Source organism: Bufo gargarizans, chromosome 4, assembly GCF_014858855.1.
Source record: "Bufo gargarizans isolate SCDJY-AF-19 chromosome 4, ASM1485885v1, whole genome shotgun sequence".
Classification (NCBI taxonomy): domain Eukaryota; kingdom Metazoa; phylum Chordata; class Amphibia; order Anura; family Bufonidae; genus Bufo; species Bufo gargarizans.
In genome coordinates, this window is record NC_058083.1 from 66,852,522 (window position 1) to 66,872,831 (window position 20,310).

Sequence of the window (20,310 nt, forward strand, 5' to 3'; positions counted from 1 at the left end):
CATAGTGCTCAGCGTGCTATGCAGTGAGTAGAGGAAGCGGCTCAGGCATATGAGAGCTGCAGGGTCTTAGTAGACCCTAAATAGCTCTGCCAGGATAGAATGCCCCAGTTAGGGCCAGTTCACACGACTGATTTTGAAGTGCGGAATCTGTTGTGTTTTGTTTTTTTTGTTTACCAATGGGTGTTCACTTAATACAAAGCAGCAGCATTCTCTGCTTGAGGTTTTTGACGCAGAGCTGCCCTAAAAAAAAAAAGCCCAATTATTTTGGTAGTCCAACAGGTAAAAGAAAGTTAAACCACCAAGCGCACTAAATCACAAAAACGTGTCTGTTCATTATTCAGGGTTAATATACAGTATACGATTGAAGTTTTTTTCCCATCTTCTAGTGATGGTATATTGCTACGTTGTGCCATCACTTTATGATCTCAGTGGGTGTCTGAACGATCCTGATGATGGATATGCAGCGCTTCCTGCTGCACTGCATGTTCCTGCACGGTTGGGTGACTAGTACATCTTCGGTATTGGTGGGCACCCCAGAGATTTTTAATGATATGCCATTACTTTAGAAGTTGGAAACGTCCCTTTTAACATGTAGGCTGGCATTTGGTGATGTAAAGGTGAATCTAAAGTCCTAAATTTGGGAACTGCAGATACTGTACTGTAATTCCTGATGTACTTTAAATCGACTACTCTAGCTGAGGAATCTGTTCTCTCTGATCGCTTTTCCACTTCTGGACCTGTCGTATTCCAGTATACATTGCAGTTCTGTTCTGCAAACAAGTGGTGGCTGATGAGACTATCAGATGCTGGACTAACAGAAGTTTACTGTCCTTGCCCCTGAAATAGCTGCACATACACCACCTGTTCCTAATATCTCCCGCTGTATAAAGGAGGCTCCGTGCTGGGCGCTATCCTCCTGAGCCCCACGCGCTGGTAGTGAAGTGCGATGCAGACATGAGGATTTATTGTCAGCCATGGCCATTGCTCTGCAATATGTCCTGTGTAATGATCCCTCGGCTTGGGGAACATCTGTTCGCAGCAGATAGCAGGAATATTAAATGTGGGAAAGCCACAGCTAACTAATTCCAGGCTTATAGCCCATAAATCTGGAGAAATAACATGTCCAGGCATCTAGTAATATGTTTTTATTTTTTTTAATGTATTATGACTGATTTTAGTGTCTTGTTTTATTTTTCAGACTGATATATGACGGCATCTGATGCGACTGTTTACCAGTGCACGTTACACAGACTTTTTGGAAGAGATTCTTGGATTCGCTGGCCAGTTATCTGCACAGCCCAAACCATCCGGGTTTTGGTTTTTATGGCTGCAGGAAGAGCCAGGAAATGACTTTTATTTTCTGTTTCATCAAAGAAGATCTAACCCTTTTTCTTGCAGGAAATCAAGACCTATGCGGTATGTGACTGGAACGCCACATCTTCAGGGCGCTATACTGGCTGCGGGACGTCCTCGTTCTTTACTCTCAGACATAAAACTGTTTTGTGGAATTTTTTTTATTTATTTTTTCCTCTCTCCAGACATTGCGGCTGATAAGAGCTTCATAGTCGGGAATCACTTGTGCTGACACAAGGGTCAGACATACCTGCTGCAAGATCATATGACAAGAGGTCTCCTGTCTCCACAACCATGAAAAATGGACGTTCTGCAAAGAAATTATACATATTAAGATGTCAGGATAATTGCACTGGACAGATGGGGTTAATTATATGTTACATATACCACAGCGATTAATCACTTGGGCTTTTATATATTTATCCATCTGTCATTTTCTTTATATCTATAATAAACTGCTTTATATATCTGTATAAACTGCTGCATGTCCGTAAACTTTTATAATTTTTAATATGTTCTTCCTAATTCCCTATAATTTTTTTTTTTATATATATATATATATATATATATATATTTTTTTTTTATATACTTTATAAATTTTTTTTTTTTACTATACTTTTACATCCCTAAAGCGCACCATTCAGTGTGCGTTTAAAACTCAGATCTCTGTACACTGCTGACAGTACTCATTTTATGAATGAGCAACAGCAGCGCAGGGAGTACGGGCATGAGCGCACATTGCTGCTCCTGCCCGTGCTCTCTGGACAGTTACTAACTCCTGGCATTAGCACATCAGTACCCTGTACCCATGTACCATGCTTGGATTAGCTGAGCGGGCTTCTGCCTGCTCTGCTAAGAACTGTCATGCCCGCTCCGCTCAGCTAATCCTGGCATAGTGCATGGGTACAGGGTACTGATGTGCTATGCCAAAAGTTAGTAATTGTCCAGAGAGCACGGGCAGGAGCAGCAATGTGCGTTCCTGCCCGTACTCCCTGTGCTGCTGCCCATTTATAAAATGAGTACTCCGTACACCACTGAATGGTGCGCTTTAGGGATGTAAAAGTATAGTAAAAATAGAAAATGAATTAAGTATATTTAACCCCTTCATGTCCGCAATCCGTATATATACATGATAGCTGCACATACCCCGTGCAGCTACCACGTGTATAGACGTCATGGCAGCTCTTTAATCGCTTGGATTAAAGCTTCTGCCCCTGTCCTGCTGCTGTCGCGGACAGCACACAGTTCAGTAATGCCAGCAAGGGACCAATCAGAGTGGCCCCTTGCCGGCAATCGATCCGATTGGTTAGTCTGTGCAGACTAACCAATCAGATCGCGTCAGTGTTAAAATGCCGGTATTAGGCTCTGATCTGCGCTCTGCAGATCAGAGCCTGAAATCGGGTAGTGTCCTCGTGCCCCTCCAAGCCCCCCTTGTGTCCGCCTGCCACCTGCACCTGAAGCTCTCTTCACATTCAATCAGCCTGCCCAGTGCCCTGATGCGGTCCACCCCCTCCCTGCCCCATACATTCCTCCTGCCCCACCTCCCTCAATGTTGGCTGTGACAACCCCCCCTTCCAGCGCTGCCCCCGATGCGGTTTGGTCCCCCTTCTGTGTGTGATGGCGGCAGCTCCATTCCTGAGCCGCCGCCATCAGCAGAGAGTGTCAGCTCTATGCTAACACTCTGCTGTAACCCCATAGATGCCGCGGCATCCATGGGGTTAATAGAGGGGAGGGGGCTCCCTCTCTCCACCATCGGGGCTGCCGCGCTGCGATGGCAGCGCCCGATGGTTGCCATGGCAACTGGACGCTTTGCAAAAGCGTCTGCTGTTGCCACCTACAGGGCATCTGATTGTATTATACTTTGCAATGCAAGAGCATTGCAAAGTATAGTACAGCCATCAGCCCCACTGGATCTTCAAGATCCAAGAGGGACTTGATAAAAAAAAAAAAGTAAAAATGTAAAATTTATAAAATACATTGCCTTTTCCTATAAAAATACACATATTGGGTATCACCGCGTCCGTAACGACCGTCTCTATAAATATATCAGATGATAGACCCCGTCCAATAAACACCATAAAAAATTAAATAAAAACTGTAAAAAAAAAGCAATTTTTGTCACCTTACATCACAAAAAGTGCAACAGCAAGTGATCAAAAAGGCTTAGGACCCCCAAAATAGTACCAATCAAACCGTCACCTCATCCCGCAAAAAATTATACCCTATTTCAGACAATCGCCCAAAAAATAAAAAAAAGCTATGGTTTCTCAGACTATGGAGACACTAAAACATCATTTTTGGGGTTTCAGAAATGCTATTATTGTGTAAAACTTAAATAAATAAGAAAAAGTATACATATTGGGTATTGCCACGTCCGTAACAATCTGCTCTGTAAAACGGTCGCATGACCTAAACTGTAAAAATAAATAAATAAATAAAAACTGTTTCAAAACAGCCAATTCTTTGGTCACCTTGCCCCATAAAGTGTAATAATGAATGTTAAAAAAAATCCTATGTACCCAAAAATGGTACCAATAAAAACCTCAACTCTTTCTGCAAAAAACGAGCCCCTGCACAAGACGATCGGCTGAAAAATAAAAAACATATGGCGTTCAGAAAATTGACACACAAAAACATAATTTCTTTTTCAAAATTGCTTTATTATGTAAAACTGAAATAAACAAAGAAAGTAGACATATTTGATATCATTGCTTTCATAACAACCTGCTCTATAAAAATAGCACATGATCTACCCTGTCAGATGAATCTTGTAAAAAAAAAAGAAAAAAACTGTGCCAAAACAGCCATTTTTCAGTTACTTTGCCTCACAAAAAACGTAATATAGAGCAATTAAAAATCATATGTACCCCAAAATAGTACCAATAAAACTGGCACCTTATCCCCTAGTTTCCAAAATAGGGTCACTTTTTGGGAGTTTCTACTGTAAGGGTGCATCAGGGGGGGGGGCTTTAAATGGGAGATGACATCTAAAACCAGTTTAGCAAAATCGGCGTTCCTTTCCTTCTGTGCCCTGCTGCGCGCCATTGCATCAGTTTACGACCACATGTGGGGTGTTTCTGTAAACCGCAGAATCTGGGTAAAAAATGTTGAGTTTTGTTTGGCTGTTAACCCTTAACCACTTCAACCCCGCTAGGTGAAACCCCCTTCATGACCAGAGCACTTTTTACACTTCGGCACTACACTACTTTCACCGTTTATCGCTCGGTCATGCAACTTACCACCCAAATGAATTTTACCTCCTTTTCTTCTCACTAATAGAGCTTTCATTTGGTGGTATTTTATTGCTGCTGACATTTTTACTTTTTTTGTTATTAATCGAAATGTAACGATTTTTTTGCAAAAAAAAAAGACATTTTTCACTTTCAGCTGTAAAATTTTGCAAAAAAAACGACATCCATATATAAATTTTTTGCTAAATTTATAGTTCTACATGTCTTTGATAAAAAAAAAATGGTTTGGGTAAAAGTTATAGCGTTTACAAACTATGGTACAAAAATGTGAATTTCCGCTTTTTGAAGCAGCTCTGACTTTCTGAGCACCTGTCATGATTCCTGAGGTTCTACAATGCCCAGACAGTAGAAAACCCCCACAAATGACCCCATTTCGGAAAGTAGACACCCTAAGGTATTCGCTGATTGGCATAGTGAGTTCATAGAACTTTTTATTTTTTGTCACAAGTTAGCGGAAAATGATGATGATTTTTTATTTTTATTTTTTTCTTACAAAGTCTCATATTCCACTAACTTGCGACAAAAAATAAAAAATTCTAGGAACTCACCATGCCCCTCACGGAATACCTTGGGGTGTCTTCTTTCCAAAATAGGGTCACTTGTGGGGTAGTTATACTGCCCTGGCAGTTTAGGGGCCCAAATGTGTGAGAAGAACTTTGCAATCGAAATGTGTAAAAAATGACCGGTGAAATCCGAAAGGTGCACTTTGGAATATGTGCCCCTTTGCCCACCTTGGCTGCAAAAAAGTGTCACACATCTGGTATTGCCGTACTCAGGAGAAGTTGGGGAATGTGTTTTGGGGTGTCATTTTACATATACCCATGCTGGGTGAGAGAAATATCTTGGCAAAAGACAACTTTTCCAATTTTTTTATACAAAGTTGGCATTTGACCAAGATATTTTTCTCACCCAGCATGGGTATATGTAAAATGACACCCCAAAACACATTCCCCAACTTCTCCTGAGTACGGCGATACCACATGTGTGACACTTTTTTGCAAGCCAAGGTGGGCAAAGGGGCACATATTCCAAAGTGCACCTTTCGGATTTCGCAGGCCATTTTTTTTACACATTTTGATTGCAAGGTACTTCTTACACATTTGGGCCCCTAAATTGCCAGGGCAGTATAACTACGCCACAAGTGACCCCATTTTGGAAAGAAGACACCCCAAGGTATTCCGTGAGGGGCACGGCGAGTTCCTAGAATTTTTTATTTTTTGTCGCAAGTTAGTGGAATATGAGATCAGGGTGATCCGTAAAAATCATGCGGACGTCTGAATGGAGCCTTACAGGGGGGTGATCAATGACAGGGGGTGATCAGGGAGTGTATATGGGTGATCACCCGCCTGTCATTGATCACCCCCCTGTAAGGCTCCATTCAGACGTCCGCATGTGTTTTGCGGATCCAATCCATGTATCCATGGATCCGTAAAAATCATGCGGACGTCTGAATGGAGCCTTACAGGGGGGTGATCAATGACAGGGGGTGATCAGGGAGTGTATATGGGTGATCACCCGCCTGTCATTGATCACCCCCCTGTAAGGCTCCATTCAGACGTCTGCATGTGTTTTGCGGATCCGATCCGTGGATCCGTAAAAATCATACGGACGTCTGAACGGAGCCTGACAGGGGGGTGATCAATGACAGGGGGGTGATCAGGGAGTTTATATGGGGTGATCATGGGTTCATAAAGGGTTAATAAGTGACGGGGGGGGGGTGTAGTGTAGTGTTTGGTGCGACTTTACTGACCTACCTGTGTCCTCTGGTGGTCGATCCTAACAAAAGGGACCACCAGAGGACCAGGTAGGAGGTATATTAGACGCTGTTATCAAAACAGCGTCTAATATACCTGTTAGGGGTTAAAAAATTCGGATCTCCAGCCTGCCAGCGAGCGATCGCCGCTGGCAGGCTGGAGATCCACTCGCTTACCTTCCGTTCCTGTGAGCGCGCGTTCACAGGAAATCCCGGCCCTCGCAAGATGACGCATATATGCGTGACTCTGCGCAGGGCTGCCACCTCCGGACCGCACATCTGCGTTAGGCGGTCCGGAGGTGGTTAATGTGTTAAAGAAAAAAATGTAATAAAATGGAAAATCTGCCAATAAAGTGAAATTTAGAAATTTCATCTCCATTTTTCTTTAATTCTTGTGGAACACCTAAAGAGTTAACAAAGTTTGTAAAATCAGTTTTGAGTAACTTGAGGGGTGTAGTTTCTACAATGGGGTCATTTATGGGAGTTTCCACTATGTAAGCCCCACAAAGTGTCTTCAGACCGGAACTGGTCCTTAAAAAATTGTTTTGGGAAATTTTCCAGGACGTCCTCCATGACAGCACCCATGGAGGATGTCCTTACTGGTTTCTGTTGGGACAGGAAGAGAGACAGTTTAAAGGGCCCCTCCCCACCCCCTTGCTCCAGTGTTCTTCCTGTCCCAACAGGGATAGGAGGAGTTAGACAGCTCTCTCCTAGAAAGTTAGGTAGGGAACGGGGGCGAGTCTGGTCGGGGGGTTCCTACCTCTCCTCTTCAGACTCGGCAGGCCCCCGAACCAGCACCACTCTGGGAAGCGGTCCCCTGGTTAAGTCCCCGATTCGCTCTCTGGCCGGCCGGAATCGGGGACGCTGTTGCCGCTTCTCCCCATCGGAGCTCTGGGCTCGGCTTCGGCTCCTGCCTCCTCTGACGTCAGTTCCTGCCGCACTCACGTGACCGGAAGCCGGAAGTAATGACGCTGGTCTGGGGACGACGCGGCGGTACAAGCAGCATGCTGGAGACACGCCGATCCGGTGGTCTCGCATGTCCTGGGGGTTGACTCTTCCCTGGAATGAGTCCCCCTGGGAAAGAAGTGGAGGCGGAGTCAGGCGGCGACGGGCGGACCGGTAAGTCACCTGAATCTTATTTAAGACGCCAGATGGCAGCCTGCTAGGTTGCATCCTGGAGGTCCAGGCGTCCAGCAAGCTTGAAACTTGCTCAGACTCCCCCGTCCAGGCCCCTGTAAGTAGTCATGCATACCTTGTACAGGGATAGGTCTTTTGGCTCAGCAGTTCCCTAATGGCCTTATCCCCCCCCCCCCTTTTCTCTTAGACTTCTAAGGAACCAGGGCACAGGCCTCATGGGATCCCAAAAAGAAGGGCAGGAAATGCCCGACCTGCCAAACAAAGCTGCTAGAGTCCTATAAGAAGCAGCTATGCCCAGAATGTATCTCCAAAATTATGAGGGACGAACGCACATCCCTGCTTTCAGATCTAAGGGATATTGTAAGAGAGGAGGTGCAGGCGGCAACCTCTAGCCAAACACCCCCTCCTCCTTCCCCCCCCTCCTCCAAAAAAGCCAGGATCCAGTCAGGCTCTGACTCGGAGGAAGTAGGGTTATGTGTCTCAGACAATGACGACATGGAGTCCCTCCATCAGAATGAGCAGAGGAGATACTTCTTTTCGTCTGAGGACTTAGATTCCCTGCTCACCGCCATTAGACAGACCATGGCTATTGAGGAGGAGGATCAGACTAGTTCGGTAGAGGACGAAATGTTTGGGGGTCTTAAAGTCAGGAGAAAGAAAGTCTTCCCAATAAATGAAAATCTTAAAGATCTCATCACAGAGGAATGGGCTGACGGCGAAAGGAAGCTCTTTATTCCCAGGGATTTTAAAAATCGTCTGCGGTTTGACCCAAAGGACACTAACCTCTGGGACGAGGTTCCCAAAGTAGATATCCAGGTGGCCAAGGTCGTGAAAAAAACCTCAATACCCTTTGAGGATTCGTCACAGCTAAGGGACCCCATGGATAGGAAGCTAGACGGCCTGTTGAAAAAATCCTGGGAGTCAGGGGCAACCGCAATTAATACCAACATTGCAGCTACTTCGGTTTCCAGAGCCTTAATCTTGTGGATTAATCAACTGGAGAGTCACCTTAGGGCAAGAACATCCAGGGAAGAAATCCTAGAGTCTCTCCCGCTTCTAAAGATGGCCTCTAGTTTCCTGGCGGACGCCTCAGCGGAGACCATTAGATTCGCAGCCAAGTCCCAGTCTCAGACTAACGCCGCTAGACGGGCCCTCTGGCTTAAGTCCTGGTCTGGAGACGTAGCGTCAAAGAACAGACTCTGCTCCATTCCGTTCTCTGGCTCGTTTATGTTCGGCCCAGTTCTGGACTCTATTCTCCAGAATGCGGCAGATAACAAGAAGGGGTTCCCTGAGGAGAAGCCCAAAAAAACCCAGCCCTTTCGGAGGCCCTCGGGCCAAAATCAGGCCAGGACCTATAGAGGGAAAGGAAAATCGGGCCGCTGGAGCTACCCCAAGGGTAGAGGCAGGGGTTTCCTCTTCAACCCCAACACCAATACAGGGAAACCATGACGCCAGACCAGTGGGAGGGAGACTTCGTCACTTTTGGGAAAGATGGAAGAGAGTTACCTGCAATCAATGGATCCTGGACTCCATCAGGGACGGCTTCAGGATAGATTTCAGAACTCCTCCTCCCCAAGTGTTCCAGGTGACCTATTTCGAATCTCCTCTCCTCCAACAGCAACTAAGGTCACATATTCAAGACCTCCTGGCTCTGGGAGCTATCACCCAAGTTCCTCCTCCCCAGCAGTTCACAGGCCATTACTCAAGACTTTTCTTTGTAAAGAAGCCAGACGGGTCGATGAGGACAATCATCAACTTAAAGTTTCTGAACAGGTGGGTGACGTACTACAGGTTCAAGATGGAGTCAATAAAATCCTCCACTCCTCTGATCCCTCCAGGTGCTTACCTTTGCACATTGGACCTCAAGGATGCGTATTACCACATCCCCATACATCCCCAACACCATCAGTACTTAAGGTTTGCGGTCAGGTACGGAAAGGAGACCTCTCACTACCAGTTCCAGTGCCTGCCGTTCGGTATCTCATCTGCCCCCCGCCTATTCACAAAGGTAGTATCCGAAATGATGGCCTTCCTTCGCCAGAATACAATTACAATCGTGCCCTACCTGGACGACTTCTTGCTGATAGCAGACTCGGTTCAAAAATTGATGGGGGACATCCACCAAACCTTAGCCCTATTCAAGGACTTGTGGTGGATCGTGAACTACCCGAAATCCGACTTGATACCGGACACAAGAAAGGAATTCCTAGGCACTCTCCTGGATGCAAGAATACAACACTCAATTCTTCCAGAGAGAAAACAGACCAATCTGAGATAAAAGATAGAGTTGTTCAAAAAGAGGAAAACCCACTCGATCAGGGAAGCCATGCAGATCCTGGGTCTGATGACCTCCTGCATCTCAATAGTACCCTGGGCCCAATTCCACTCCAGGACCCTCCAGAATGCAGTTTTGACAGCTTGGAACAGAGACCACCGTTCTCTGAACTCCAGGATGAAAATATCGGGAAAATGATAAAATCCCTGTCCTGGTGGACAGAACCAGGGAATCTGGAGAAAGGAGTCCCGTGGAATTTGACTCCAGCCATAACCGTCACCACGGACGCGAGTCTGAATGGCTGGGGGGGGGGCACGTGGACCAGCATCTCTTCCAGGGTTCCTGGGTCCTTCAAGACAGGATAAGATCCTCAAACTACCGGGAACTGAAGGCAGTGCTGAATACTCTGACAGCAGCCAAACATCTCCTCAAGGATCAACACGTCAGGATCCTATCCGACAACATTACTACGGTATGTTATCTAAAAAGACAGGGCGGTACCAGATGCCCGCTCCTTCAGGATCTAGCAGATCAAATCTTCATATGGGCAGAAAGGGAGGTTCGGTCCATTTCAGCAACCCATCTAAAGGGGTCTCAGAACTCGAGAGCCGACTTCCTAAGCCGTCACAGGATAGACGCGGGAGAATGGAATCTGAACAAACAGGTCTTCAGACAGGTCTGCCAGCTATGGGGTTATCCAGAAATAGACCTCTTCGCATCCAGGGGGAATTCTCAACTGGACTGTTTTTACTCACTAAACCCCAGCGAAAACCCAGTGGCAGTAGACGCCTTAGCCCAGAATTGGGACATGAAACTGGCCTACGCTTTTCCTCCTTTTCCCCTAATCCCGGCAGTCCTAAAGAAGATGAGGACCAGTACCACCACTCTGATCCTGGTCGCACCAGACTGGTCCAAGAGAGCTTGGTATCCCATCTTGAGGGAAATGTCGATCAAAGACCCGTACCCCTTCCAGACAGGAAAGATCTGTTAACGCAGGGACCTCTGGAGCATCCCAATCTCAACAAGCTGAGACTGACTGCTTGGATCCTGAGAGGCAAACCCTGAGGAAGAAGGGTCCAATCAGGTAATATCAACACTGCAGCAATGCCGTAAACCGGTGACTTCAGCCATATATCTCAAAATATGGAAGAAATTCTCATCTTGGCTAGTTCAGAATCATCCAGGGTCCAGTAATCCATCCATAGGCATTATACTAGATTTTCTCCAGAAAGGGTTCGATATAGGTCTAAGACCAGGTACCCTCAAGGTACAGATCTCAGCCTTAAGTTGCTGCTTAGATGTACCATTAGCAGAACATAGGTGGGTCAAGAGATTTGTCAGAGCAGTCTCCAGAATACGGCCCACCCTGAGACAAACAGTCCCTGAGTGGGATCTAAATATAGTTCTAAATGGCCTATGTGATGCTCCCTTCGAACCTATCGAGGACATTCCCATCAAACTTCTATCCCTCAAGGCGGTGTTTTTAATAGCCATCACTACTGCTCGTAGGATAGGCGAAATTCAGGCCCTGTCAGTTAGGGACCCCTTTTTGAAAGTCCTAGACGATAGGATAGTTCTTAGGCTGGATCATTCCTTTCTTCCCAAAGTTGTCTCAACGTTTCACAGAGAACAGGAGATAATTCTCCCTTCGTTTTGTACCTCCCCCAAAAACATACAGGAGGAGCGGTTCCACTGTCTTGATGTAAGAAGAACGGTCCTCGCCTACATCAAGCGGACAAAATCCTGGAGAAAGTCAGCGAACCTCTTCATCCAATTCGGTGGTAGGAACAAGGGAAGCAAAGCCTCTAAAACCTCTTTAGCCCGCTGGATCAAGGAGACCATCAGGGAATGTTATAGACTGCAGAGTTCATCCTGCCCCATAACGTTGAGGGCTCATTCCACCAGAGCCATGTCCGCAACCTGGGCGGAGAAGGCTGGAGCTTCCATCGACCAGATCTGCAGAGCGGCAACCTGGTCCTCCTCCACTACCTTCGTCAGACACTACAGACTGGACTCTATGGCCAATCAGGACTTGGCTTTTGGCCGTAAGGTCCTACAAGCAGTGGTCCCCCCCTAATATGGCGTTCTAAGTTGTTAGTTCTCCATGGGTGCTGTCATGGAGGACGTCCTGGAAACATATGTTTAGTTTACCGGTAAACTGCTTTCCAGGAGTCCGGAATGACAGCACCCAATACTACCCCCCCATTTTTTGTTCCTTCCGGGACACTTTTTTGGTTTCTATATTTGTACTGCTACTGTATACAGTGTGAAGTAACACTTGTTCTTGAAATAAAGATGTGGCAGCCTATCCGGTGTAGTAAGTTATAAACACTGGAGCAAGGGGGTGGGGAGGGGCCCTTTAAACTGTCTCTCTTCCTGTCCCAACAGAAACCAGTAAGGACATCCTCCATGGGTGCTGTCATTCCGGACTCCTGGAAAGCAGTTTACCGGTAAACTAAACATATGTTTCTTAAAATTTTTAAGAATTGCTTCTAAACTTCTAAGCCTTCTAACATCCTAAAAAAATAAAATGACATTTCCAAAATGATGCCAACATAAAGTAGACATATGGGGAATGTTAAATAATAAATATTTTATTAGTTATGACTTTCTGTTTAAGAAGCAGAGAAATAGAAATTTTTAAAATTGTGAATTTTTCAATTTTTTTAAAAAAAATTGGGATTTTTTCATAAAAAAGGGTGAAATATAGTGACTCAAATTTATGACCATCATGAAGTACAATGTGTCACGAGAAAACAATCTCAGAATGGCTTGGATAAATAAAAGTGTTCCAAAGCTATTACCACATAAAGTGACGCATGTCAGATTTATAAATTTTGACCTGGACACTGGGGCATAAATGACCCTTGGTCATGAAAGGGTTAAAAAAAACTTTATTTAGGGAATTAGGGACAACATATTAAAAATTATTATAAAAGTTTAGTTATTCTTTAATAATCCTGATATCTGGCAGTGGATCCGCCAAAGTTATGAAGAGGTGCCGGCCTTCTGCACATCCATCGCCAGTCTAAATGTAAGATGGCTTCCTTCCTCTCTTGCATTTAGACCATAAAACAGGCGTGGAAAATGATAAATTGAGATGGGCCTGCCAACTCTTCCCTGCTCACGCCATTCCCACTTTTTTTTTTTTTAAACATGGTTTCTATCCTTGAATACTATTGTATATAGTTCAAAATTCTGTGTGGTTTCATTTAACCTATATCTTTATCTGGACTGGAGTTTCTGATACATCAGCCCCAGATCGCCTGTCTAATCTTAGATTTGAATGGGTTGTCAGAGGAAGGAAAGAAAAGGAAAGTGGCAGAGACTGATGTTCTTTTAAAATTAAAGAAAAAACACCATGCCAGAGTGTAGCAGACACACGTCTGAGGCCACATTACACACGTCTGTCGCACATTACACTTCTTGTCCAGCTTGGACACTTAGGCCCCTTTCACACGGGCGAGATTTCCGCGCGGGTGCAAAGTGTGAGGTGAACGCATTGCACCCGCCCTGAATCCGGACCCATTCATTTCTATGGGGCTGTGCACATGAGCAGTGATTTTCACGCATCACTTGTGCGTTGTGTGAAAATCGCAGCAAGCTCTATTTTGTGCGTTTTTTACGCAACACAGGCCCCATAGAAGTGAATGGGGCTGCGTGAAAATCGCAAGCATCCACAAGCAAGTACGGATGCGGTGCGATTTTTCATGCATGGTTGCTGGGAGATGATCGGGATCTGATCATTATTATTTTCCCTTATAATATGGTTATAAGGGAAAATAATAGCATTCTTAATACAGAATGCATAGTACAATAGGGCTGGAGGGGTTAAAAAATTATATAATTTAACTCACCTTAATCCACTTGTTCGCACAGCTGGCATCTCTTCTTTCTTCTTCTTTGCTGTGAAGGACCATGTGATGAGCGCAGTGATGTCAATTATTATTATTTTTTTTTAACCCCTCCAGCCCTATTTTACTAAGCATTCTGTATTAAGAATGCTATTATTTTCCCTTATAATCTACACAACGCCTAACCCAAACCCGAACTTCTGTGAAGAAGTTCGGGTTTGGGTACCAAACATGCTAATTTTTCTCACACGCGTACAAAACGCATTAAAATTTTCCCGCGACGCACCGGCATCTTACCTGGACCAAATCCATGATGCCCATGTGAAAGAGGCCTTACAATTGTTTTAGTAGAATATATATTTTTCTTTTTCAGCATGTTTGGCACTTTTGCCATTTTTGCCACTCTGACCTCTTCTGAAGAGCACGTGTAAGCAAGGTAAGCCCTGGTAGGGTTGATTCTGCTGATTACAAGTATGCCTGTCTTTTTGAAACTTACTTGCTGTTCCTGAGGGGGAAAAACTTTTATTCTTTATGCAAATAATGGCTTCAGTGCTCCAAGAGGTCGGGCCTAGATCCTCCTCGGCTCAGCTTTACTCTGTCGGCCACGTCCTCCGTTCACCTAAAACCTAATTTACATAAAGAGTACAAATTTTGGCTTTAAGCCACCACTACTGTTATACATTGAACCACAGATTATTCGCTCATCTTTACATTGGACTCAATTATATTGTAGCAAGCTCATTAGCTCCCCTTAGTGGTGGCTTGGGCAGAAATAAGTATTTTTAAATGGAATTCCATTCAAGGGATTGGAAGCCTTCTATCAGAAGAAGCTGACGGCTGTGACGGTACACCAAGAAATGAATATGATAATGAGAAAATTCCCCCCAATCTAAGACATTCACAGGCAATGCCATAACTGATTGATGTGGTGGCCTCACCTATCTCCAACCCCTGCTTATACCACACAAAAGTGGTCGGTACCTGTGGCTCTTCAGTTCTTGTGAAGCTAGAACTCCCAAGCTGCTAGTGCATGCTGGCAGTTGTAGTCCCTGTATATGGAGCCCCTCAGGTTTCCGCCCGGCACACAGAAGTTGTGTAGTAGATGACGCTGCACTATTGTGCATACTGTATGTAAAGAGATTTTGTAGACTTCTCTGGAATGATGTGTTCTTTTAGCAGAGGAGATAACCCATATATTGGCTGACGTTCTCACTTGGCCGCCCTCTGTCATATAGAACTGTCATCTTTCATGGTTGGATCATGACAATACTGGAATCGTAAGCTCTTTATCTAGTATTAATTTCCCAGCATCCAAGTCTTTCCACATGGCTGCTGTGTTTGTGGGAGATTTTGAACCGGTTACTGTCTATTTTATTTGTGGCTGTTGCTGCCAATGGAGCCTCCTAGCTGTCCCCCTCCCAAAAGCACTTGTCAGGAGGAGAAGGGTTGGGCAGTTTGATTTTCAACATGCCTGATCCTTTTGTTTTCAGGGAAGATAAACTGCCACCAGAGGAGTCTCCAAGGGGCTGTCCTCTCTCGCCTTTCAGTATACATGCACCTATGGGAGGTGTGAAAAAAATATGGCTGCTCTGTCGTCCATGGGTCCAGACACAGCCCAGAGAAAAGGCTAAAGCATCCCCTCTGGGGAACCATTTGCCAACCAGTAATGGTCACGGTTATGGTACCCACAGGGGTTGTCCATGTATAGTGCAAGTGTAGTGACCCATATGCACGGAGATCAGCATACGGCTTGATGGAAGTGTAAGGCCTCTTGCACACAAAGTTTTTTCAGTTTACGGGCCATTTTTTGCGTTCTGTATATGGTCCGTATACGGAACCATTCATTTCAATGGTTCCACAAAAAAAAAAAAAAAAAAAGGAATGTGTTCCGTATGCATTGAGTTTCCGGTTTTTCTGTTGCGTTTGAAATAGAGAACATGTCCTATTATTGCCCCACAAATCCCGTTCCGTGGCTCCAATTCAACTCAATAGGTCCGGAAAAAAACAGAATGCATTCCATATGTCTTCAATATACGTTTCGTTTTTCGGAACCATCTATTGAAAATGTTATGCCCAGCCCAATTTTTTTCTATGTAATTACTGTATACTGTATATGGCATACGGAAGAACGGAATAATGAAATGGAATCGGAAACAATACTGAAAAAACAAACAAAAAGAAAAATGGATCCTGGAAACGGCCCGCAGAACACTGAAAAAGACATACGGTCGTGTGCAGGAGGCCTAATTGTCACACTCCCCCTCCCAGATGAGCTCTTTTAGGGAGTAAAATGACTTCTTAAACTTGGAGCATAGTGCAGTGTGAAAAAAAACAATTTATTATTAAAAGCATTGTCCTTAAACAGCGACGTTTGTCTATAAGAAGAGCCACTCGCCGTCCTCTCTGGTTCTACTTGCTAATTGCTTTCATGACCAGAAACCTTCACGTTCTGGATATACAGGGTGGGCCATTTATATGGATACACCTTAATAAAATGGGAATGGTTGGTGAGATTAACTTCCTGTTTGTGGCACATTAGTATATGTGAGGGGGGGGAAACTTTTCAAGATGGGTGGTGACCATGGTGGCCATTTTGAAGTCGGACATTTTGAATCCAACTTTTGTTTTTCCAATAGGAAGAGGGTCATGTGACACATCAAACTTATTGTGAATTTCACAAGAAAAACAATGGTGTGCTTGGTTTTAACGTAACTTTATTATTTCATGAGTTATTTACACGTTTCTGACCACTTATAAAATGTGTTCAATGTGCTGCCCATTGTGTTGGATTGTCAATGCAACCCTCTTCTCCCACTCTTCACACACTGGTAGCAACACCGCAGGAGAAATGCTAGCACAGGATTCCAGTATCCGCAGTTTCAGGTGCTGCATATGCTGTGAAGATACGAGATGTGCAGCACCTGAAACTACGGATACTGGAAGCCTGTGCTAGCATTTCTCCTGCGGTGTTGCTATCATTGTGTGAAGAGTGTGTGTGTGTGTGTTTTTTTTTTTGCAGAACCATTCACTTCAAGGTATTCTGTGTGCATTCCATTTCCGTTCCCCAAAAAAGTAGTGCATGTCCTATTATTGTCCGCAAATCACGGTCCGAGGCCCCATTCAAGTCAATGGGTCCGCAAAAAATACGGAACACATCCATATTTTGCAAATCCATACTGTAGAAATGCTATGGCCAGCCCACCAGCCCATATTGCTCATGTGTTAAGTGAATAATAAGTTACTGTTTCCATTTCCGATCCCCAAAAAACAGATCGCATACGGATATGTTTTGTGGAATAACGGAACGGAAGAGGACTTAAATCTGAGAGAAAAAAAACTCAGATACGGAATAACGATCCGTGAAAAACAGACTGCAAAACAACAAGGGTCGTGTGAATGAGCCCTTACACATAGGAAAGAAAACTGCCAGTCACGGTCAGGAGGACAGGGCCAGTGAGTCTCATTGGACTCGTCTGCTGTGAGATTAAGCATGTCCGGACCTATTCATTTTAATGGGGCTGTGTACATTAGAGTTGGTTTTCACACATCAAGCAAGTGCGGATGCGATGTGTTTTTCACGGATGGTTGCTAAGAGATGTTTGTATACCTTCAGTTTTTTATCACACGCATTAAATCGCATTGCACCCATGCGATAAAAACTGAACGCGGTCGCATACAAAACTGAATGCCCTCATAGGCCGGAAGTCTTTTTCAAAAAGTCATTTTCCCAAAATAAAGTAAAACAATTGGTAAAAAATAGGGGGGAAAAAGTATACATATTAGGTATCGCAGCGTCCGTATCGGCTGGCTCTATAAACATATCACATGACCTAACTCCTCAGATGAACACCATAAAAAAAAAAACTGTGCTAAATAAACCATTTTTTTTTGTCACCTTACATCACAAAAAGTACAACAGTAAGCGATCAAAAAGGCGTATGCCCACCAAATAGTACCAATCTAACCGTCGCCTCATCCCGCAAAAAATGAGCCCCTACCTAAGACAATCGCCCCCAAAAAATAATAATATGGCTCAGAATATGGAGACACTTAAACATCATTTTTTTTGTTTAAAAAAAGTTGTTATTGTGTAAAAAACTTAAGTAAATAAAAAAAGTATACATATTAGGTATCGTAGCGTCCGTGACAACCTGCTCTATAAAAATACTACATGATCTAACCTGTCAGATAAATGTTGTAAATAACAAAAAAAAACTGTGCCAAAACAGCTATTTCTTGTTACCTTGCCTGACAAAAAGTGTAATATAGAGCAACCAAAAATCATATGTATCCTACACTAGTACCAACAAAACTTCCACCCTATCCCGTAGTTTCTAAAATGAGGTCACTTTTTTGGGAGTTTCTACTCTAGGGGTGCATCAGGGGGGCTTCAAATGGTACAAGGTGTCAAAAAACCAGTCCAGCAAAATCTGCCTTCCAAACACCGTATGGCATTCCTTTCCTTCTGCATCCCGCCGTGTGCCCGTACAGCAGTTTACGACCACATATGGGGTGTTTCAGTAAACTACAGAATCGGGGCCATAAATATTGAGTTTTGTTTGGCTGTTAACCCTTGCTTTGTAACTAGAAAAAAATAGATTAAAATGGAAAATTTGTCCAAAAATTTAAATTCTGAAATTTCATCTCCATTTGCCAATAACTCTTGTTGAACAGTTGAGGAGTTGAGGAGTGTAGTTTCTAGAATGGGGTAATTTTTGGGTGGTTTCTATTATGTAAGCCTTACAAAGTGACTTCAGACCTGAACTGGTCCTCAAAAAGTTGTTTTTTGAAAATGTCTGAGAAATTTCAAGATTTACTTCTAAACTTCTAAGCCTTGTAACATCCCCAAAAATAAAATGTCATTCCCAAAATGATCCTAACATGAAGTAGACATATGGGGAATGTAAAGTAATAACTATTTTTGTAGGTATTACTATGTATTTGTCATGGAACCATGAACCAGACGTACAACAAGAGATAAGTGGAAATAAGAAGGCTTTATTGAAAATCAAGCTGTAAGCAAAAGTCCAAACGGATGGCTAAACCGAAGCAGGGTCTTGCGTAGACAGAGGTCAGGAACCAGAAGGGTAGTCAGACGAAGCCTGGATCAGGAACCAGCAGGGTAGTCAGACGAAGCCAGTATCAGGAACCAACGGGGTAGTCAGACGAGGCCAGGATCAGGAACCAGAAGCAGCAGCAGTCTTAGAAGCATGTGAACACAGGAGGACCAAGCAAGGAACTGAAGCCACAGACCTCCTATATATGAGCTAGGCGTCCAGCTCCTCCCAGTGGGAAGGAGAAGCCGCAGGGTGGGAGGCTACAAGAAACCCAGAAACCAAGATGGCCGCCAGCACATGTCAAACGAAGGAGAACAGTAAGAAGGTAAGACCATGACAGTACCTCCCCCTCAAGGGCCCCTCCTCCGCGGAGTAAGGAACGGTTTCTGAGGGAAGCGTGCGTGGAAGGCTCGGAGCAAAGCAGGAGCATGGACATCTGCGGAGGGAACCCAGGAACGCTCCTCTGGACCATAACCACGCCAATGGACCAAAAACTGCAACCGACCGCGGACCAGGCGTGAGTCCAGGATATTGCTCACCTCATATTCCTCACGATTGCCCACTTGGACCGGACGGGGCCGAGGAACCGAGGAAGTGAAACGATTACACACCAATGGCTTCAACAGGGAGACATGAAACACGTTGGAGATCCGCATGCCAGGAGGAAGCGCAAGGGCATAGGCTACCGGGTTTACCCTGCAAAGCACTCGGAAGGGACCAACAAAGCGAGGCGCCAGCTTTAGAGTGGGCACTCGAAGGTTGAGGTTGCGGGTGGACAACCATACACGGTCTCCGACCTGGTAGGAAGGAGCGGGCGCTCGTCTGCGATCAGCCTGGAGTCTCTGGCGCTGCGCAGAGACCTCAAGGGACCTCTGGATCTGTACCCAAGAAGCACGTAGGACGGAAAGGTGATCCTCCACAGCCGGAATATCCTGGGGAGAGAATACCTCCGGTAACACGGCAGGTTGGAACCCATAATTGGCCATGAAGGGAGACGTCCCAGAGGAAGAGTTCACCGCCGTGTTCCTGGCAAACTCAGCCCAAGGCAGGAGGTCAACCCAATTGTCTTGGTGATCGGAGACATAGCAACGAAGGAATTGCTCCAAGGCCTGATTGGATCGTTCTGCGGCCCCATTGGACTGAGGGTGGTAGGCCGAGGAGAAAGAGAGATGAATCCCCAACTGGGAGCAAAAGGCGCGCCAGAACCTGGACACAAACTGACTCCCCCGATCCGACACAATCTCCTTGGGCAAACCGTGCAACCGGAAGACCTCCCTGGCGAAAATCGTGGCCAACTCTTGTGCAGAGGGTAACTTCTTGAGAGGAACACAGTGGCACATTTTAGAAAACCGATCCACAATCATGAGAATGACCGTATGGCCTCGGGATGCAGGGAGGTCCACAATGAAATCCATCCCCAGGTGTGACCATGGGCGCTCCCCGGTGGCTATGGGTTGCAAAAGGCCCAACGGAAGGTGCCGAGGGGACTTACTCTGGGCACAAACGGAGCATGCCGCTACATATGCGGCGATGTCGCAACGTAGAGAAGGCCACCAGAACAGACGTGAAACAGCCCAGGACAGCTGATTCTTTCCAGGATGCCCCGCGGCCTTGGAGTTATGGTAGGTTC

The 20,310-nt window shown here is 45.1% G+C and overlaps 1 protein-coding gene across 3 annotated transcripts in view; it reads left to right on the top strand.

Moving 5' to 3' along the window:
* E2F6 (E2F transcription factor 6) overlaps positions 1-1,826 on the top strand; it is a 49,867-nt gene extending 48,041 nt beyond the window's left edge. For all 3 annotated transcript variants that reach the window (XM_044289627.1, XM_044289629.1, XM_044289628.1), the window contains one exon: positions 1,199-1,826. In XM_044289627.1, coding sequence (XP_044145562.1) covers positions 1,199-1,220 — 22 coding nt within the window. In that variant the 3' untranslated portion in view covers positions 1,221-1,826. The remainder of the gene's footprint in view (positions 1-1,198) is intronic.
* Positions 1,827-20,310: the final 18,484 nt, after the last annotated feature.